Consider the following 22,773-nt stretch of genomic DNA (forward strand, 5'->3'; position numbering starts at 1 on the left):
ATCTTAACATCTCCAGTTTTATTCCTTTTAGTATTACTGGGCCTATTCACTGAGCTCCCCTCAGTCACCGTACCTTGTACTGTCACCCTTTTTGATTTTTGACTATGTCTTCTCTGCCTTGCACTTTTCCCCTTACTTCGTTTTGCTTCTGTCCCTGTTTTACTACCTTCCAACTTCCTGCATCGGTTCCCATCCCCCTGCCACATTAGTTTAAACCCTCCCCAACAGCTCTAGCAAACACCCCCCCCTGGGAAATCGGTTCCAGTCCTGCCCAGGTGCAGACCGTCCGATTTGTACTGGTCCCACCTCCCCTAGAACCGGTCCCAATGCCCCAGGAATTTGAATCCCTCCCTCTTGCACCATCTCTCGAGCCACGCATTCATCCTATCTATCCTGACATTCCTACTCTGACTAGCTCGTTGCACTGATAGCAATCCTGAGATTATTACCTTTGAGGTCCTACTTTTTAGTTTAACTCCTAACTCCCTGAATTCCGCTTGTAGGACCTCATCCCGTTTTTTCCCTATATCGTTGGTGCCTATGTGCACCACGACAGCTGCCCCCCCCCCCCGAATGTCCTGCAGCCGCTCCGAGACATCCTTGACCCTTGCACCAGGGAGGCAACATACCATCCTGGAGTCTCGATTGCGTCCACAGAACTGCCTGTCTATTCCCCTTACGATCGAGTCCCCTATCACTATAGCCCTGCCATTTTTCTTCCTGCCCTGCTGTGCAGCAGAGCCAGCCACGGTGCCATGAACCTTGCTGCTGCCTTCCCCTGGTGAGCCATCTCCCCCAACAGTATCCAAAGCGGTTTATCTGTTTTGCAGGGAGATGACCGCAGGGGACACCTGCACTGCCTTCCTACTCTTGCTCTGTCTTTTAGTCACCCATTTGCTATCTCCCTCAGTAACTTTCACCTGCGGTGTGACCAACTCGCTAAATGTGCTATCCACGACCTACTCAGCATCGCGGATGCTCCAAAGTGAGTCCATCCGCAGCTCCAGAGCCGTCAAGCGGCCTAACAGGAGCTGCAACTGAAGACACTTCTTGCACGTGAAAGAGCCAGGGGCAGTGGATGTGTCCCTGAGCTCCCACATCGCACACGAGGAGCATGACACGGGTCTGGGATCTCCTGCCATGTCTTAAACCTTAGGTAAACTTATACAACTACAATTTCAAAATAAATGTAAATAAATTAGACAATGAAAAGAAAAACTACTTACCAGTCACTTACCAGGGTTAAAAAGCATCTCCGAAAAAGCACCTTCTCTCACTCTGCACCGAATTCCCTCACTGCACCAAATTACCAAGTTGCAATTCCCACTCTGGATGTGCCTCACTCACTCACTCAGGCTGTGTCTCCTTGACAAGCGCAAGCTTACTGAGTGCGCTTTCTGTCTGTCTTTTATGCAGACCTCAGCTAACCAATGACTCAAAAATACCCAAACTTCAAAGAGAAGAATACAATGTGCCCTTTGTGCCCCATAACAGGCCTCAGGTGACTGACAGATAACTGCCTCTCAGCAATTAGGGTGGGGGCAGCTTCAGCCAATCAGACACTAAGCTACACACTGCACTTTTAACTGAAAAACAACAGAATTAGACTTATCACTTACCTTTCGTGATTACTTCACTGCACCAAATTACCAAGTTGCAATTCCCACTCTGGATGTGCCTCACTCCGGCTGTGTCTCCTTGACAAGCGCAAGCTTACTGAGTGCGCCTCCTATGGGCTCCCCGGCAGCCACTACACCTTGCGGGATCTACCCAAGTTTTGCGAGGCGTCAAGATCAGGAACCTACCCACAATGGGCGTGACCAGGCCGCACTCACGTAAGTAGGCCGTAAACCTACTAAGGCCGACTCACCCGAGATTTATAACGGCCTTCCTAGGGAGTCCCCCGCCGAGTGTCATTCAGTACCGATCTACACAAACGTGGACCAGGCGAATCGGCATGTTGGCGGGGGGAGTGGCCGTGCACAAGTGCCAAAGTGGCAATGTCAAGGATCAGGGCCTGAGGGTGGGTGTGGGGGGTACAGAGAGTGGGGAAGAATGCAGGCCATATAAGAAGGGGCCTCTGGTGGGTAATGGGTGGAAGTTCTGGAAGGAGGTGGGTGATGAAGAGGGTGGCCCCAGGGACCCCACAGCGGGGTGTCCTCACTTGGATGTGTGAGATAGTGCCCATGTGTGTGGGAGGTGACATTGCCTGTGGGGTGTGGGGGGACCCATAAACTCACATAGAGATCGGGGCACCCTTTCAAAATTTAGAGTAACCAATTCATTTGTTTCCAATTAAGGGGTAATTTAGCATGGCCAATCCACCTAGCCTGCACATCTTTGGGTTGTGGGGGCGATACCCATACAAACACGGGGAGAATGTGCAAACTCCAAATGGACAGTGATCGAGAGCCGGGATCGAACCTGGAAAATCAGCGTCATGAGGCAGCAGGGCTAACACACTGCGAGCTCCCCAGTGATGACAAAAACTCTCTCTTTTATTTGAAATATTTTTATTGGTATTTTCCAGTTTTTACAGCGTAACCGGTCAGGTGTATCTGGTATTTACAAACAAGTTCATGTCTTATTTACAACAGTTTTTACATGAGGCCCCCCCGCGCCCCTTCCCTTGTTGGTGGCTTAGTTCCCCTCTTTGTGTTGCCGTCCGCCCTGGGCGCCACGCACTGTGCTCAGCTTCTTTCTGCTGGGTCTTTTAGTTTTTATTGTTAGGGGGTGGGGTGTGACTTCCCCGTTCTGGTTATTTGTAACATACTCCCCTATGTGATATTTTCTGGCAGAAGATCCTCTGGGCCAGTAGGTTCATGTCCAACCTCCATGTGGGGCACTGGGCACGGTCTGTCTCCACGAAATGTGAAGCATGGTTGGCGATAACTATTGTGGAATATTCCGCCCTTCCTATTCCTGGAAGCACTGCTTTCCCCATTGCAAAACAGTCTATCCTCGATCATGCTTTGTGGACCGGCAAAAAGAACAAGAATTCCTTCTCACGGGGTCCAACACCCCCATCTGCTCCATAAATGTTCCCAGTTCCCTAGCCATGCCCGTCCCTTTCCTCAATCTGGGGTTTGATCGGTCTGTCAGCGTGTCCTGTACACAGTTGAAGTCGCCCCGACCATGATCAGTCGGTAAGTGTCTGTGTCGGGGAGTTCCACCATGGTTTTTTTTATGAAGCCTGTGTCCCAGTTGGTGGTATACACATTTATCAGGACTACCGCTCACCATGATGTACCGTCCCCCTTGGTCCATAACTGTCTTTGTTACAGTGAACCGTGTCCTCTTACTAATCAATATGACTAATCCCCTATCCCTCGTCCAGTAGCGTGAATGGTACGCCTGTCCCACCCTTTCTTACCCGTAATCGGTCTTTCTCCCTCAGGTGTGTTTTCTGCAGCAAGACTACCTGGACTTTCAGGCTTCTTGGGTGGGTGAAGACTGGGATCCCCTGACATTCCAGGTAATATTCCTACGGAAGGAGGTTTGGAGGAGGGGGGGGGGCTTTTGTCCCCCGCTACTGCGGGATCAACCATACTTACCTGATGGATATGTCCCGCACTCGGGGTTTCCCTTTGTTAGGGAGCTGTCCAAAATGGTCACGGTCATCGTTCTCACCATGAGATCGGGCCCCTGCACTCCAGGGTTTCCCTTTGTCCAGGGGCACCCAACATGGCCATCAACTCTGTGTACACCACATGGGTGTGCCCCTGCACTCCGGGGTCTCCCTTTGTTTAATGACCCTCCAAAGTGGCTGCTTGTGGTGCCATCTTGTTTCTTCAGCCTGTTCTTCACTTGTCAAAACCCAACACATTTTTCCTGCTCTGTCCCCCCCCACCCCCCCACCCCACACACACACACACACACACACACACACACACACACACATCGTGTTACCCTTTCCCCACCTCCCCTTGTGTTTTGTCCTTCCACGGTCCTGTGCCCCCCTTCCTCCCTGCCGTGAGGTGCACCACGGTCCCCCTTACTTCCTGTCTTCCTGTGCTAGTGTGGTGGCCCCCCCCTCCCGGGTCTGGTCTAGCCCCTTCCTTGTATCCGCTGACTGCCCGTATTCCCTGTTTAAGCCCTCCCCTGCCTTCCTCTGTCCTTGCCTCTTTCTGTGACCCAGTCTTCCCTTTATGTTCGGAACCAGGTAGCACAGTCCCACGCAAACATGCTCACTGTCCAATGAGTCTTTTGCTCTTTCATAATCATTCCGTGCACAACTCTCATTGTTGCCGTGCCTGACACTTGTCCAGGCCGTTGCTTCTGACAAATTAATTTGCTTCCACCGGAGAGTTAAAGTAATTTTTTTTTTTGGGTACGTGACCCAGAGCCTAGCTGGGAACAGCATACTTAAACATGCCCCATTCTCGTACAGGGCCAATTCCACCTGGTTAAACTCGGCCCTGCATTTTGCTAGATATGCTTTGCTAGAAGCAGTTAGTTTAGAAGACTAGAGAGGTCATGCGCGGAGGACCGGTGTTCGATCCCAGCCCTGGGTCACTGTCCATGTGGAGTTTGCACATTCTCTCCGTGTCTGCGTGGGTCTCACCCCCACAACCCAAAGATATGCAGGGTAGGTGGATTGGTCATGCTAAATTGCTCCTTAATTTGAAAAAAAATCGAAGGCTAGAGAGGGAACTTCTCTCAGATTTTCTGGAAGAAAAGCCATTCCATGGTGTAATGGTTATTTAAAAAAACAAGGGCAGAGATCCGAAGAGCAACCAGTTAAGGAAACTTGAGAAAGGAAGAGAAGTTTCCAAGGTGTTCAGTTTAAAGGTACAAAAATTAAGAACAGGAAAGAATAACAGCTGAAAAGAAGGCTGAGATGCCAGAAAAATATCTGAAATCATTTTCAGGTTTGTGGGGTTTTACTAAAGCTTGTGGAACGTGAGTTTAAATAATTATAAGACCATAAGACATAGGAGCAAATTAGACCATTTGGTCCATTGAGTCTGCTCTGCCATTCAATCATGGCTGATATATGTCTCATTCCCATTCTCCTGCCTTCTCCCCATAATCCCTGATTCTCAGCTGGGGTCACTGTCTGTGCGGAGTCTGCACGTTCTCCCCGTGTCTGCGTGGGTTTCCTCCCACAAGTCCCGAAAGACGTGATTTTAGGTGAATTGGACATTCTGAATTCTCCCTCAGTGTTCCCAAACAGGCACCGAAGGTGGCGACTGGGGATTTTCACAGTAACTTCATTGCAGTGTAAGCCTACTTTTGACACTAATAAAGAACCTGTTTATCTCTGTCTTAAAGACACAGTGATTTTGGCCTCCACAGCCTTCTGCGGCAAAGAGTTCCACAGATTCATCACCCTCTGGCTGAAGAAATTCCTCATCTCAGTTTTAAAGGATCATCCATTCGGTCTGAGACTGTGGCCTTGGGTTCTGGTTATTCCCACTAGCGGAAACCTCCTTTCCACGTCCACTCTATCTGGGCCTTCTTAGTATCCTGAAAATTTCAATAAGGTTCCCCCTCATCCTTCTAAACTGCAACGAGAACAGACCCAGAGTCCTCATCTGCTCCTCATATGACAAGCTCTTAATCCCAGGGATCATTCTTGTGAACCTCCTCTGGATCTTTTCCAAGGCCAGCATAGAATCATACAATTTACAGTGCAGAAGCACAGCCTTCCTTAGTGGGCAGCACGGTAGCACAGTGATTAGCACAGTTGCTCACAGTTTCTGGGTCCCAGGTTGATTTTCGGCTTGGGTCACTGTCTGTGTGGAGTTTGCACTTTCTCCCCGTGTCTGTGTAGATTTCCTCCGGGTGCTCCGATTTCCTCCGGGTGCTCCGATTTCCTCCCACAGTCCAAAGATGTGCAGGTCAGGTGGATTGGCAATGCTAAATTACCCTGTGTGTCCAAAATGGTTTGGTGGGGTTACTGACTTACGGGGATAGTTGGAGGTGTGGGCTTGGGTAGGGTCCTCTTTCCAAGGACCGGTGCAGATTCGATGGGCCGAATGGCCTCCTGCACTGTAAATTCTATGATTCTATACAAATCTGCTCACAATACTCCAAATGGGATCTGACCAGAGCCTTATACAGCCTCAGAAGTACATCCCTGCTTTTGTATTCTAGCCCTCCCAACATGAATACCAACATTGCATTTGTCTTCCTAACTGCCGACGGAACCTATGGAAATAGGTGGCTGGATCTTGGAGTTTGTATAAAAAGCAGTTGAGACAAATGGAGCCTAAAAGGGGGTGGTATAATATCCTGGACTGGATTTGTTGTTAAACTTTGTTTAAAAGTGTCATTTGGAAAACCTGGTCTGGATTTCGGAGAGCTAACCGCTAAGGGAAAGTGAGTGCTGTTTGCAAACTTTCATATGGTCATCTGGGGGGTATTCTGAGGAGAAAACCCACAGGCACTAATTTAGGTTCTGAGTGCAGTGTATGTATTTAACCACAGCCTATCTGTGTGCTTAAAAGGGATTTTGTGTTAATGGGACTATTGTAATCTGTGTTGATCTTTTAAAAAAAAAAAAATTATAGTACCCAATTCATTTTTTCCAATTAAGTGGCAATTTAGCGTGGCCAATCCACCTACCCTGCACATCTTTGGGTTGTGTGGCCGACACAAACACGGGGAGAACGTGCAAACTCCACCCAGACAGTGACCCAGATCCGGGATCGAACCTGCGACCTTGGCGCTGTGAGGCAGCACTGCTAACCACTGTGCCACCATGCTGCCCTATCTGTGTTGATCTTAAAATTGGTGTGTATTTGGTTAAACTAAAGGAAGAGTATTGTACAATACTCCAACTTTTTATGTCCAATAAATGTTTTTTTTCTTGTTAAAACTAATTAGTGGTTCTATGACTCTATTCCTCCATGATTTATTAAACAAAAGGTTACGGCCTTTTGAGCCAGGAATCCATTCTGGTATCTGCTTATCCAGTTGTAACACCAACTGGGACTGTAAGAAAACAGTGCAACATACTGTTGACGAAATTCTTCTTGGACACAATCTAGGAATTCTTGCCTTTCTCCACCTTTTACACCACCTCTGTCCCAGTCTACATTCGGGTGATTAATGTCCCCCATTAAAACAGCTCTATAGTGTTTGGATCTCTGGAATTTCCCTGCAGATTTGTTCTTCTACATCCTTCCCACTAGTGGGTGGTCTATAAATTACACCGAGCAGTGTATATACACCTATTTTTTGTTCCTTGTCTCTAGCCAAATTGACTCTGCCCTTGAATCCTCTGGGGATGCTCTTTTTCCAGCAGTGCAATGCTCTCACCTGACCAATATCACCCCTCCCAATTCCTTCCTTTGTATCTTTTCTGAGCACCTTGTACCCAGGAATATTTAACGCCCGGGCTTGCCCTTTCTTGAGCCTAGTCTCTGTTATCGCCATAGCATCATATTTTCACAATGCAATCTGCGCCTGTAACTCCCCAATCTTATATACTATGCTTTGTGCATCCACATACGGGCACAGTAACCCTGATTTAGATGTCATGTTTTCGCCCTTACTCCAACCTCATTTATTAATGTACTATTTTCTATACCAGTGCTTTCTGTCCCACCCAGTATTTTCTACAACCTGATATTCCTCTTTAATATTTCCATCGGTTGGTATACATTAATAGATGAGCTCTTCTGGAGCCAGTTTGATATATTACCAAATTAACATTCACTAAAGTGAGACTGGGGTCATGAATCTGCATCTATTTGCTTTACAGGAGTCACTTATCACTCCTGTATTGGCTGACCTATATTTTTTGTTGTTTAAAACTCAGCTTTGCTTTGAAATCTCTCCATGGCCTCATCTGCTCCCTATTTCTAACTTCCTCCAGTAGCACATGTCTCTGAGACATCTGTGCTCTGTTAATTCTGGCCTCTTGGGCATCCCTCATTTTAATTTCCCCATCATGGATGGCCATACATTCAGCTGGTAGTACAGCATTCACTCTGTGCTGCACTGGAGTGCTGGCCTAGATTTTGTATTCAAGTTTCTGAATGGGACCTGAACCCGCAACTTGCTGACTCCGAAGTGAGTGTATTGGTGTTGAGCTGCTACTGAGGTGAATCTCAGTGGTGTGAGGAGGGAGCACAGTGGAGCAGTGCAAAGCACATTCTGTTTCCACTTTTGTAACTATTTTATAGACACTTTATTCGCTTCTGCATTGAACCAACAAGAGTGGTTAATAACTGATATGCCACATTCCATAGCAAAAATTTTATGTTGCTGAGCAGTGACCCCTTTCACCTTGATGAATGCAAAATTCATGAACCGCAGAAGCTATTGTAAGGGTGGGTTGGAGATGATGAAATATTTTCAATGTTATATATATATATTTTCCATTAATTGCTTGGCATCAGCGTTGTGTAGTTTTGTATGCAGTCCTGCTGCAAGTGGGGCCAAATTAAGATTTTTTTTGTCTATTGGCGCTCCAGTTTCCTCGATTGGGGTGCTTTTACTGCGGTAATTGCAATGATGGTTGCATTTAGGGAAAATAAAATAAAATTTTGATGCTTTGACTGTCTGTCCCCATCAGGCTTAAAGAAAGAAAGAAAGACTTGCAATTAAATGGTACTTCCATGACCACCAGATGTCCCGAAGCACTTAACAGTCATTTGTTGCATGCTAGATCATCATTTATTACCCGTCCTGAATTGTCCTTGAGAAGGTAGTTGTGAGCTGCTCCCTTGAGATATTGCAATCTCTGTATTGTAGGAACACCTACAGTGCTGTTAGGAAGGGAGGTTCAGGATTGTGATGCAGCAAAGTAAAGGAATGGTGATAAAAGTCCAAGTCAGGATTTGTGTAGCTTGGCGGGAAATTTGAAGCTGTTGATGTTTCCATGCAACTGCTGTCCCTATCCTTTTAGGTGATAGAGATTGTTTTGTTACCTGTGTGGTAGGTAACATGTGCTACTCAATCCTTGGTTAGTGATGAGGTATTTTGAATGCCGATGAAGAAGATTCAAACTCTTCCAGTAGTAACAAAAGGTTTATTGAGTAACTACAACAATATTTACATGAATTCTTTAACTTAGATGCAAGTGATAAAGTTAACAAGGTCTAACTATGGAAACAATACGTAACTCCACTGGCCATCTAAACTAGTCTGCTGTTGCTTTGATCACAGTGCACCCAAGAGAGAGAGGGAGAGCCCCAATGTGGCTGCCTTTTATACCCTTGTTGGTCCGGCCCTCTAGTGATCATGTGGTGCTACTGATGACACATTAACCCCTTGTGTACATGCACATATAGAGATCACCACAGAGGTCATGGGTTTGGAAGGTGCTTTTGAAGGAGCCTTGGTGAGTTGCTGTGGTTTATCCAGTATTTAGTACACACTAATGCCATTGGTGGAGTAAGTGAATGCTTACGTTGGTGGAAGGCATACTGATCAAATAGAGAGTATTCCATCACACTCCTAACTTGTGCGTGTAGACAGTGGACAGGTTTTGAGGAGTCAAGAGGCGAGTTGCCCGCCACAGAATTCCCAGTCTTCAACCTACTCTTGTAGCCAGAGTATTCATATGACTAGTCCAGTTCAGTTTCTGGCCAATGGTAACCCTTGTGATGTTGATAGTGGGGGATTCAGTGATGATAATGTAATTGAACGTGAAGGGCCAATGGTTAGATGCTTATTGCCTGGCACTTTGTGGCTTGAATATTACTTGTCACTTATCAGGCCAAGTCTGATATTGTCCAGGTCTTTCTGGTTCTGGACAGGGACTGCTTCAGTATCTGAGGAGTTGTGAATGGTACTGAGCATGTGCAATCACCAACAAACATCTCCACTTCTGACCTAATGACAAGAAGATCATTGATGAAGAAACTGAAGATTGTTGGTTCTAGGACACTACACTGAGGAGCTCCTGCAGTGATGTCTCGGGATTGAGATAATTGACCTCCAACAACCACAATAACTTTCCTTTGTCCTAGCCATGATTCTAACCAGTGGAGAGTTTCCTCCTGATTCTCATTGACCCTTGTTTGCTTGGACTCCTTGATGACATATTTGGTCAAATGTTGCCTTGATGTTAAGGATAGTCATTCTCATCTCATCTATGGGGTTCAGCTCTTTGTCCATGTTTGGACCAGGGCAGTAATGAGGTCAGGAGCTGAGTGACCCTGGCCGAACCTAAACTGAGTGTAAGTGTCACATGATAGTACTGTCGATCACATCTTCCATCACTTTGCTGATGATCGCAAGTGGACTGTTGGGCAATAATGTCATACTCTTTATTGATGTGTCAGGAAGTAATTAGTCATCTTGTGATGCAGGAAATGTGGCTGCCAATATGCACACAGCAAATTCCCAGAAACAGCAATGTGATAATGATATAATGTTTTTGTGGTGTTGATTTAGGGATAGATATTAGCCAGAATGCCATGGGATCTTTTAAATCCAACCAAGCAGGCAGATGAGGCCTCAGGTTTAAGATCTCATTCAAAAGGCATTGCCTCCGACAGTGCCAAGCTCCCTCGGTACTGCACTAAAATGTGAGCTTGAATTTTGCACTGAAGTTGTGGAATGTGACTTGAACCTGAAATCCTGTTGAACTCAGCGCACTCACCAATGGCTGAGGTACACACTCACAAAAGCCCTTCTTCGCAAGCAACGGGACACGATCCAAGATAATGACCAGCGAGTACCCCACCCCCCCCCCCGGACTCCAGGGAGAAGAGACCTGCCCATAAATAGTCACCCCCCCCCCCCCCAAAAAACCTGACCAGGATCAGCCAAATCCCCCAGTGAGGCAATCCGGCAGTGCCCAACCTGCGCCAGCTCTGGCCCACCTGAGATGGCCGCCACATCCCCAGAAAGCTAATCCAAAATCAAAGGAACTGTCAGAAATCCCCTCTCCACACCCCCCTCCCCCAACAATTTCCTCCTAGTCCCCAACCCACCCTGAAAACGAAACAAACAACCAACAGAAAAACAAAATCCCCGTCTCCAGACCAAACAGAAGCAAAAAGCCTAAGCTCATTACCTTAAAAAAACACAAAAAGCCACCCCCAAGGAAACCAGCTGCAGACATCTCTCCCTCTCCATTCCTGTTAACTGGCTATACTGGGAGCAGGGTGACCCTGTACAGGACAAAAATCAATGCCAACTAAGCAGTATATCAACTTTCAGCCCCACCTCGCCCAAACCAAACTTTAATACAGGGCAATAGAGGAAAATCAACACCCTTCTCCAACAAAAAAAACTTCCAACAATGCAATATACAAACCCCTAACTTCGTCCAGAAAAAACGCCCGGGCACATCCCAAGGCCGCCCCAACATTACAAAAAATACAAATACAGGTGAACTTGATAAAGAATGAACAAGGAAACGCCAGTCCTTAAGCACTTTAGTTTACTACCAGTCAGTGCTTCTTGACAAACCTACTTGCATCCTCCAGCACATCGAAATAATAGTCTCTGCCCTTGAAAGTCACCCCAAGACGAGTTGGATACAGCACTAAACCTAATTTCTCTTGTATAGCGCAGCCTTGGCCATATTAATTGCCACGCACTTTCTCGCCATCTCTGCCCCAATGCCCTGGTAAATTCTGATGGCATGACCCTCTTGCTGGTCCTTTGTCCAGCTCAGGACCTGCTCTTTGCCAGGTATCGATCAAACCTGACTATAATCGCTTGTGGTGACCCCCAGATCTGGACTTCTGCCTCAGCGACCACCAACTCCACCCCCCACCAACTTTCGGAACATCTTGGACACATTGTCCATGGGGAATGAGTCATTCAAGCCCTCCGACAGTCCAGCCACTCGTATGTTTTGCCGCCAGGAGCAGTTCTCCAAGTAGTCAACCTTGGCTTTAGGACTCTGCTCCTCAGCCAGAAATGCCATCTCTGCCTCCAGGGAGACAATCTAATCACTATAATTAGAGAGCGCCACCTCCACTGTCTGTATCATTGCCGCCAGTATCTCTACTCGCCGACAATCCACCTTGTACATGGCAGTCTGAATTGGGGCCAAAGCCCCCTCCATTGCCCTTTTCAAATCCTCAGCGACTGCCTGCCGCTGCTATTCCATCCTCCCAAGTATTGCTCATAAACTGTGCAAAAAAAGGCAGGAAATCAAGTACCCTGGCAGGAGCCACTGAGTGTGCGACTGTTCACCATGTAGCTGCCACCAGAAGTGGACGATGATTTAGTGATCATCATTTGACTGCTCATTCCAGATTTTTATTTAATTCAAATTTCACCAACTGCTGTGGCAGGGTTTGAACTAGTCCAGTAATAGTGCCACTGTCCTCCCAATTCCACTGTCCTATCTGCCTCCCATAACCCTTGACTCACTTGTTAATCAAGAAGCTATCAAACTCAACCATGACTCCCTCACTCCCTTGCTCACACCCTCGCACTCCCATGACCATTAAACTAAGGGATCAACTCTGGTTCAATGAAGCGTGCAGGTCAGCATGCCAGGAGTACTACCAGGCATTCCTAAAAATTAGGCATCAACCTGGTGAATCTACAACACAGGACTACTTACATACAAAAAGTGGAATCAGCATGCGATAGAGCTAAGTGATCCCACATCCAATGGATCAGATTAAAGCTCTGCAGTTCTGCCTCATCCAGTTGTGAATGATGGTGGATAATTAAAAGCTAACATGGGCGACTCCACCAATGTCCCCATCCCCTTTAATGGGGGAACCCAGCACATCAGTGCAAAAGACAAAACTGAAGCATTTGCAATCATCTTCAGCCAGAAGTGCTGTTTGGATGATCCATCTTGACTTCCTCCTGAGGTGCTTAGCATAACAGATGCCAAATTTCAGCCAATTTGATTCAATCAGTGTAATATCAAGAAACAGCTGAAGGCACAAGATACTGCAAAAGGCATTTGGACACTGGCAACATCCTGGCAATGGTATTTCGCAGAAGTAAAACACAAGAGTCTTCCTCTGCCTCTCTCCTTCCGCACCTTGTTACCTAGACTTGTGCTCCAGAACTCGCCAAACTGTTCCAGTACAATTTCAACACTGGAATCTACTCGACAATGAGGAAAATTATCCCGGTATGGCCTGTCCAGAAAAGCAGGACAAAGTCCAATCTGGCCAATTGTCGACCCACCAGCCTTTTCTTGATCATCAATCAGCACTTCTACAGCACTAATCTGCTCACTGTTGCTCAGTTTGGGTTCTGCCAGGGTACTCGGCACCTGGACTTGTTATAACCTTGGTCCAAACATGGACACATGAGATGAACTCAAGAGGTGAACTGCCTGTCCTCGACATCAAAGCAACATTTGACCAAATATGGCGTCAAGGAGCCCTAATAAAATTGATTCATGCGAATCGGGGGAAAATATTATTATTTATATGATAGAATTTACAGTGCAGAAGGAGGCCATTCGGCCCATCGAGTCTGCACCGGCTCTTGGAAAGAGCACCCTACCCAAGCCCATACCTCCACCCTATCCCCATAACCCAGTAACCTCACCTAACACTAAGGGCAATTTGGACCCTAAGGGCAATTTATCACGGCCAATCCACCTAACCTGCACATCTTTGGACTGTGGGAGGAAACCGGAGCACCCGGAGGAAACCCACGCACACACGGGGAGAACGTGCAGACTCCACACAGACAGTGACCCAAGCCGGGATTCAAACCTGGGACCCTGGAGCTGTGAAGCATGTGTGCTATCCACAATGCTACCGTGCTGTTTAGAGTTACACCTGGTGTAGAATGTTGTGGGTGCATTAAATTGCTGACATCAAGGACTTCCAAACAAGGTAGTTTATTTTTCAGCCCAAAAGCTATAAATAACACTTGTGCTCTGCCCACGCTCCCACGGGTAACTCGTGTGCTCCTGCCATGTGTTCTCTTTTGTTTTCACATGTTCTCACATGACCACTTGGTCTACACCTGGCATGAAGGAAGATAGTTGTGGTTGTTAGAGGCAAATCATCTCCGTTCCAGACATCACTGCATCAGTTCCTCAGAGTACTGTCCTAGGCCCAATCATCTTCAGCTACTTCATTAATGACCTTCCCTCCATTATAAGGTCAGAAGTGGCGATGTTTGGTGAAAACGGAAGAGTGTTCAGCACAGTTTTTGATTGCTCAAATAGTGAAGCAGTCTGTCCATATTCAGCAAGACCCGGATAACATTCTGGCTTCTCAGCCAAACTGCAGAACTCTAATCTCAATTGACTATTTGCCTGCTAATGCAGTGCTACTGGAATCACAAATCACATCAGCTGGAGCCCTCAATCCTCCTTGAAGAAATCGATAAAAGGTTTCCACCTCCGAGTGAACCCTCTACCGACCTCCGCAGAGTGAACTTGATCTTCTCTAACCACAGGAATTCTGCCAGGCCTATCACCCACACCCTTGTATTCGGCGGCTCTCAGTCCCTCCAACATAAGAAAATCCGTCTCTGGGCTATCAGGGAGGCAAAGGCCAATACACCCCCACCCACAAATATTGCCACCTCCGGACGCAGGCCACCCTCACCCCCAAAACCTTGGACATTCGGACATAACATCCAAGAACCCCTGGCAGAACCTCCTCAGTCTGGACACCCCCAAAACATATGGATGTGATTTGCGGGCCCCTGCCCCGGGCACCGCCCACACCTATCCTCTACCCCCTCAAAAAGCCTCTAATGCTCGCCACCGTCATATGTGCCCAATTAACCACTTTAAACTGGATGAGGCTTAACCTCGGCACACGACGAGGGCGCATTCACCCTCTGCAAAACCTCAGCCCATGTCCCAGCCCCATCTCCTCTCCCAACTCCTCCTCCCACTTTCGCTTAACATCCTCCACCCGGGGTCGCCCTCCCACTCCATTAGCTTCTTGTAAATATCCGAGACATACACGTTGCCTATTTCGTCCTCTGACAGAAGCTTATCTTGCGGCACCTCAGATATTTCTCTAGATTAAAGGCATCATATACATGCAAGTGGCTCACCTGAAACCCACACTCGAGAGCATGTACCTCACTAAATCATGTCCACAGAGCCTGCACTTCTCCTGCAACTCACTTAAGAGCATGTGCCTCACCTGTAAATCATGCCCGGGGAGCCGGTCTGTTTTAGGGAAAGTCGAGCTGGAGAATCTGTAGTTGATTCCGGATACATCAGGTCAGCAGCAACCAAAGGAAAGGCGGCACCTCTCTCCTCACAAAATCCCGAATCTGCTGATACCTAAACCCATCCCCCTTCGACAACTCAACTAATTCCTCCAACTCCTCCAGCCCTGCAAATTTGCCCCCTATAAGCAAGTCCCTGAAGTACTCAATCCCTGCCTGCCACCACCCCCGGGACCTCGCACCCAGTCTCACCGAAACAAACCTATGGTTATTGCAAATAGGTGCCCACAACGACATGCCCTTCAACTCCAAGTGCCCCACACCCTCTGAGCTGACACCACCACTAGGCTAACGGAATACCTGTCGTCGAGAATGGGAGTGGCGCCACCAACAACAGCCCTCAAGCAAGTCCCACCCGTTCCCAAACCGACCTCTGTTCCATGGCTCTTTTCCTTACTATCGCAATGTTTGCAACTCGATGATAATTGATCAGATTTGGCAGCACCCCCCACCCCGCCGCAGAAAAGCCCATCATACCTGTGAGGCCTTCCGCGCCTACACAAACCCCAAGATCAACCTGTTTACTCTTCTGAAAAACAACTTGGGGGACAAAGATGGGGGAGGTTCTGAAAAACAAACAGAAACCTAGGCAGCACCGTCATTTTAATTGTCCACACCCGCCTGGCAACGGTAAAACATCCCACCTCCTAAAATCCACCTTTATCCTCACCACCAATTAGCCAAATTCAACCTATGCAGCAGGGCCCAGCTTTGCACCACCTGGATACCGAGGCATCTGCAGCTCATCCCTACAACCTTAAATGACAGCTCCCCCAATCTCCTTTTTCTGCCCCTGCACATTGATCGGGAACAACTCACACTTTCCCCATATCCAATCTGCATACAACGAACCCCTATGCTCGGTTTTCTCTTCTTTCTCTTCCCCCCCCAATCCCAATCAATCCCTCCCCAACCCTCGCCGCCATGAGCGCCATTGCCAGTGGCTCAGTGCCAACCCCCCACCCCCCAAATATGCCAATCACATCCAATAACCAACAACTGCCTTCCTTTCACAAAACCCATCTGATCCTCTCCAATCAGCCCCGGCTGTCCTCAATCTGCGATGCAAGCACCTTCACCAGTAACTTGGCATCAACATTCAACAACGATATCAGGTGGTATGACCCACACTGCTTTGGGTCCTTATCCTTTTTAAGAATCAGTGAGATAGAAGCCTGCAACAAAGTTGGGGGGGGGGGGGTTTGGGGGGTGGGTGTCGTGTCGGCTTGGGGTGGGGGGGGGGGGGTTCCCCCTTGCTCCCTCGCCTCATTGTACACCCTCACCAGCAGTGGCCCCAGCTCTGTCCCAAACTACTTATAATGCTCCACTGGGAACCTGTCCGGACAAGGCTTTCCCTGCCTGCACCATCTCCATGCCATCCATCACCTCCTGCAACCCAACCCCCCACTCGGGGTCTGTGACTTTCAAAGCCTCCTATAAAACGCCTCAACAACCCCATTCGCCCCCTCTGGATCCATCACCACCTTACCCCCCTCGTCCCTTACACTACCAATCTTCCTAACCTGCTTCCTCAGCTGATGGGCACGCACCCTACTTGCCTTCTCCCTAAATTCATAAAATGCCCCTCCAGCCTTCCTTACTGCCCACCACCTTCTCAATTGACACTTACCCAAACTCCATCTGGAACCTCTGCCACTCCTTCAACAACCCCATCTCCAGTGCCACCGAATACCTCCTCTCCTCCCTCCATTTCCTCCTCTCCTCCCTCCATTTCCTCGACCAGCCTTGCCCTCTCTTTCCGCTCCACCCTCTCCCTGTGCACCCAAATCAAAATGAATTCCCCCCCTAACTACAGCCTTGAGTGCCTCCCACAACGTGGTGGCTGTGACCTCTCCCGTATCATTCACCTCCACATAACCCCGTATGACAGCCCTCACCCCCTTGCACTCCGCCTCATCTGCCAACAGCCCCACATCTAACCACCATTGTGGCCATTGGGCCTCCCCCTGAACCACTGGCAAATCCACCCAGTGTGGCGCGTGGTCAGAGACCATTATCACCGAATACCCAAGAGTCGGCCAACCCACCAGCAGCGCCTTGTCCATGATGAAAAAAATCGATCTGGGAATACACACGATGCATAAAGGAGAAGTATGAAAACTCCTTTACCCTCAGCCTCTCAAATCTTCAAGGGTCCACCATGCGCTCCGTGATCCACCTCAGCTCCTTAGCCACTGCTGATCTCCTCAACGACTTTGGGCGTGACCGATGCAGACACGGATCTAGGATCATGGGCTCCATCATCATTGAGGAAGGGATGTAACCACTATCACCCATTAGTTGGTCCACTATCCACCACCATTCATGACTGGATGTGTAGATTTGTAGATCTTTGGTCTGATCTGTTGGTTGTGGGACTACCATAACTCTGTTTATAGCTTGCTGCTTCTGTTGTTTATCATGAATACAGTGCTGTATTGTAGCTTCCCCTTTTTAGGTATGCCTGATGCTGCTCTTGGCATGCTTTCCTATACTTTTGTACCAGTGTTGGTCTCCTGGCTTCATGGTAATGTTAAGTGAGGGATATGCTGGCCCATGAGATTATAGATTGTGGTGGAATACAGTGCTCCTTTTATGATGACCAACAGCATCTCATGAATGCTCTGTTTTGAGCTGCGTTTTGAATCTATTGCATTTAGCACATCGGTGGTGCCATACAAAATATTGGAGGGTATTTGCTATGTGAAGACGGGACTTCATCTCGACGAGTTGTGTGTGGTCGTACTGTTGTTGTTAAATGCTTTTTCTACTAGCCACATTAATAACACATACCTGCATGCAGTTAGATGATGAGCTGTTGGTTGAAAATTTAGTTTCTAATGCCTTTCTCTGGTTTTGTGCAGGCTTTGCAAGTGACAGTGTGAGAAAATAGCAGACCTTTGACTGAAGCTGCTGACCTGATGTATCCGGAATCAACTACAGATTCTCCAGCTCGACTTTCCCTAAGACAGACCGGCTCCCCGGGCATGATTTACAGGTGAGGCACATGCTCTTAAGTGAGTTGCAGGAGAAGTGCAGGCTCTGTGGACATGATTTAGTGAGGTACATGCTCTCGAGTGTGCGTTTCAGGTGAGCCACTTGCATGTATATGATGCCTTTAATCTAGAGAAATATCTGAGGCACTTTGCAGAGGCATAAGGAAAAACATGGCACTGCATCAAAGGAGGTGATTTTAGAAACCGTGACCAAGATCTTAAAATAAGGATGGAGAAAGCCAGAAACGTTTAGGCAAAGAAGGCTGATCTTTTGATGCTGTACTGAAAGGTGTCACCTCTAATGATGTAATACTCCACTAGTTATGCAATGAAGTGACAATCTAGATTGTAGACTTAGGGTGGCATTCTCCGTTACCTGACGCCAAAATCGTATTCGGCAATCGGGCAGAGAATCCCCTTTCGTGACTGAATCGGGGCCGTTTTTCGGATGCTCCGCCTGATGCGTCAGCGTGTCGCTTTGAGGCTCTCCCCCGGTGCTCTGCCCCCGATGGGCTGCTTTCCCGACTGCGCGGGTCGCGGGGGAGTTTTCATAAAACTGGTGTGGCGGCTGGGGACTGTGTCCAATACTGCCACAGTTGGGCGGGAGCCGTGCTGTTGGCGGGGGAGGGCTTTGGTGAGGGCTGGTGGGGGGTTTCCAGGGGCTGGTAAGGGGATCTTTAGGGGGACACTATTTGGTCAGCCGGGTCTGCGTGCGGCCGGCACCATGTTGTATGGTGCGATCCCTGCAGGTCGTCGGCGTGCGCATGAGCGGCCACGAACCTGGCAATTCCCCGGGCGTTCATGGCGGGAAAGGTGGGAGTTTTACGTGCTGCGGCTGCTAGCCCTCCACCGGGCGGAGCGTTGGTTTTTCATTGTAAAACCAGTCATATCCTCCAGACATCTCAAAATCGGAGAATCCAGCCTCAGGTCTCTAGTATGGGGCTTGAGCACATGACTTACCAAGGAAACACATTGAGTTGAGATACAGATTAACCATAAATTCATTGAATGGCAGAACAAGCTCAAGCCACTGAATGTCTTACTCCTGTTTCTGTGATTCTTCTGACTTGGAAAGGAGTGCTACTGCTCAACCATGGCTCATGCCTAATCCAAAAGGCTCTCGGAAGTCACAAAATTGGGTGAGGTTGTGAAGGGATTGTAAGCGAGAATGAGCATTTTGAATTAAATTCTTTGGATAATGAGGAAAATTAGCAAACACAAGTGTAATAGGGGAATGGGGCTAAGGATGGCATATGATCTTGAGAGTAACATTTTGGATGAGTTGGAGTTTTATTTGCTGTGTGACTCAAGTGATTGATAAGAAGAGAATTCAGACAAGTCCATCCTGAAGGGGTTGAAGTTCCAGATTGGGGGTTGTCTTGACTTTCCATTGGTCTCCTTATAAATCTGGATTTGTTTTGACGTTAATTGGTGCAATTTTGCCATTCTTATGCACTGCATCTTATAATCTTTGTGTTGATTCTTTTTGAGCTCTTTATTTGAGTGGAATACTGGTAAATGTGTGGGATCCGATCCAATTGAGTTCAGGATATCATTTTGCAGGTGTGAATTGTGTCTATTTAAATGAATGAACCTGAACGAAGAGCCAAGGCCCACAGTAGAGGATACCACCAATGTTAAAAATGCAAGAGAAAGCATGTAAAGGTTTTTAAAACCTGAAGACTGAAGGAAAAGAGTTTGTGGCCCTCAAAAGAAGGAATCAAAGTAGGATTCTAGTCCATCTTGCTTTCAACCATTGATTGTTCAATTTGATAGTACAGGAATGGAACACTGGATGTTTTAGACTACAATTATTAACCAATTGATTTCATAGAATCATAGAATCCCTGCAGTATAGAAGAAGGCCATTCGGCCCATCGAGTCTGCACCGATTCTTCAAATGAGCACTCTAACCATGTCCACTCCCCCGTCCATCCCCTGCTATCCCCATAGCCCCATAATCTAACCTGCATATTCCTGGGCACTAAGGGGCAATTTATCATGGCAAATCCACCTTCCCTGTACATCTTTGAACTGTCAACTGTGGGAGGAAACTAGAACAGCTGGAGGAAAGCCATGCAGACGGGGGGAGAATGTGCAAACTCCACAGAGTCAGTAATCCAAGGTCAGAATTGAACCCGGGTCCCTGGTGCAGTGAGGCAGAAATGCAAATCAATGTGTCACTGTGGCGCCCGTAAATTGATAAGTTCAAATTGGCCTGAATGTTTGTGCAATTGGCGTGACCTGAATAATGCTGTTAAGCTCTTCTGTGCTAAAAGTGAGTTAGTAATTATTGGGCCAGTAGATGGAGCAGTTGATTCAGATTTTTAAAAAATCATAGCTACAGCTTGATTCTGTTGCACTTTCTCCTGCAGCCCACAAGAGGTCAATGTGTACTGCAAATTTCAACCTCAACTGTAGAAACCTGAGGGCAGAAATTCTTGCTTTTGATTGAATATTATGATGGTGTTTTGAGTTATAGCTTTAATTTTTAAAGTTATGCTCAGTATTCAGCCCTATTTCATACTATTTGGGTAATAAATTTGCACATTACTTATTGGAAGTTTATGTATTTTTATCTATGTAATTTCACAGCTTCATGTCTTGTGACCCATTGCCAGTTTTGTACTTTAAGAAATCTGACTACTTGTAAATGATAATGCAATATTTAATTTAAAAAAAAATATATTTTATTGCAAACCTAAACAATAACACCAACACACATTCCAACAAAACAGAGCTAACCGTTTGTACACCCCCCACCCTCGGTGATTAACAACTCCTCAAATATCATCATGAATGGCCGCCACCCTATCTCGAAGCCCTCTTCCAACCTCTTCAAAAACAAACTTAATCTTTTCTAACCTGGAAAACTTGTACAGGTCTCCCAGCCAAGCCACAACCCCCAGTGGCATAGCCAACCTCCAGTTCAAAAGAACCATTTCCGGGCAATCAGAGAGGCAAACATTGGCACCCTCTGGTATCTCCGAAACCCCCAAAGACCGCCATCATGGGGTTTGGCTTCACCTCAGCTTCCAATATTCTTGATTCAAACCTCAGATAGAGGAGATGCAGCTCCAGAAGAATCATTGTTTCTGTAGAATATGATTGAAGATGACTTGCCAGCAGGAACCAGAAATCTGCACTGTCTACCTGCAGCCAGTATCAATTAAGATGCAAAAACTCCATGAGATCCCCCAGCCACAGCGAGGTATTAGGTGGAGAAGCTGACCTCCACTCCAACAGAACCCGCCTGCGAGCGACCAACAAGGCGAAGGCTGAAGACATCCGCCCCCGCACCTGTAGCAGCTCTGGCAGGTCTGATATTGCCGCTAGGGAACTGGGCTCCAAATCCACCTGTAAAATCTCTGACATGGTGCTGAATAAGGAGACCCAACAGGGCACGCCCACAGCATATGCACATGGTTTACCGGGCACCTCTGACAACGTTCACACTTATCTTCCACCCCCTAAAACAACATGGGCAGCATGGTAGCTTCACAGCACCAGGGTCCCAGGTTCGATTCCCAACAGTCACTGTGTGGAGTCTGCACGTTCTCTCCATGTCTGTGTGGGTTTCCTTCGGGTGCTCCGGTTTCCTCCCACAAGTCCTGAAAGACATGTTGTTCGGTAATTTGGACATTTTGAATTCTCCCTCCGTGTACCCAAACAGGCGTCGGAATATGGCGATTAGAGGCTTGTGAAGTGTTAATGTAAGCCTACTTGTGACAATAAAGATTATTATTAATAAGGTCCCAAACACCACCCCTCAGAAGATCGCCAACTTCTCGCAACCCCAAAGCATGAATGTGATTCACCGACCCCTGTACAGACTTTACACATCCGTCCGTTACCCACAGGAAGAAAAAACTCATCCAAGCCCGGGTCATGTGTGCCCTGTGCACCTTTTTCAAACTGAATCAAGCTCGTTCCAGCACAAGAGGAAGGGAAGTTGAGGTCACTCGACGCGCTGCCTCACTCCAGTGCCCCATCCTATCTCCCTCCCTAACTCCCCCTCCCACTTCCGCTTAATCCTGTCCACCAGCTCCTTACCCTGCTGTCCCATTCACCCACATATTTCCCCAATCCTGCCCTCCCCCACCTCATCTGGGAGCAGCAGCTTCTCCAGCAGCATGTACTCCGGTAGTTGGGGGAACGTCCGTAGCTCCTTACGCGCAAAGTCCTGCACCTACTCATACCTAAACTCACCGCCCCTCAGTAATTCAAACCTCCCCTGCAACTCATCCAACCAGCAGACTTCCCCTCTTAGATCATATCCCTGACCTGCTTCAACCCCTCCTCCCTTCCACCGCCTATACATCCCATCCATTCCACCTGTCTTAAACCTGTGATTCCATACAGTGGTGCCAGCATCAACATGTGTCCCAATTTAAAGGGCCTCCTCAGCTGATTCCAGATCTTTATAGTTGACTCCACCACCGGACTCCCCATATACTTCCTCGAAGAGAGCGGCAATGGGGCAGCCACCAGAGCCCTCATACCTGAGTCCTTACAAGACTCCTCCTCCAACCTGATCCATTCTGCCCCACCACCACCTCACCGTATCCACATTCGCTGCTCAATGCAGTACATCAGGCTTAAGAGCACCAACCTTCCTCTCTGCCTTTGTAACAGAGCCCTCCTCACCCGTGGCACCTTCCCTGCCCACAAATTCCGAGAC

At 47.7% G+C, this 22,773-nt stretch overlaps 1 protein-coding gene across 16 annotated transcripts in view; it reads left to right on the forward strand.

Moving 5' to 3' along the window:
• kcnab2a (potassium voltage-gated channel, shaker-related subfamily, beta member 2 a) overlaps positions 1–22,773 on the forward strand; it is a 307,091-nt gene that overhangs the window by 112,293 nt on the left and 172,025 nt on the right. For all 16 annotated transcript variants that reach the window (XM_038773836.1, XM_038773842.1, XM_038773828.1 and 13 more), the window contains one exon: positions 17,961–18,094. In XM_038773836.1, coding sequence (XP_038629764.1) covers positions 18,018–18,094 — 77 coding nt within the window. In that variant the 5' untranslated portion in view covers positions 17,961–18,017. The remainder of the gene's footprint in view (positions 1–17,960; positions 18,095–22,773) is intronic.

This window comes from Scyliorhinus canicula, chromosome 16, assembly GCF_902713615.1.
Source record: "Scyliorhinus canicula chromosome 16, sScyCan1.1, whole genome shotgun sequence".
In the NCBI taxonomy this organism is placed as follows: domain Eukaryota; kingdom Metazoa; phylum Chordata; class Chondrichthyes; order Carcharhiniformes; family Scyliorhinidae; genus Scyliorhinus; species Scyliorhinus canicula.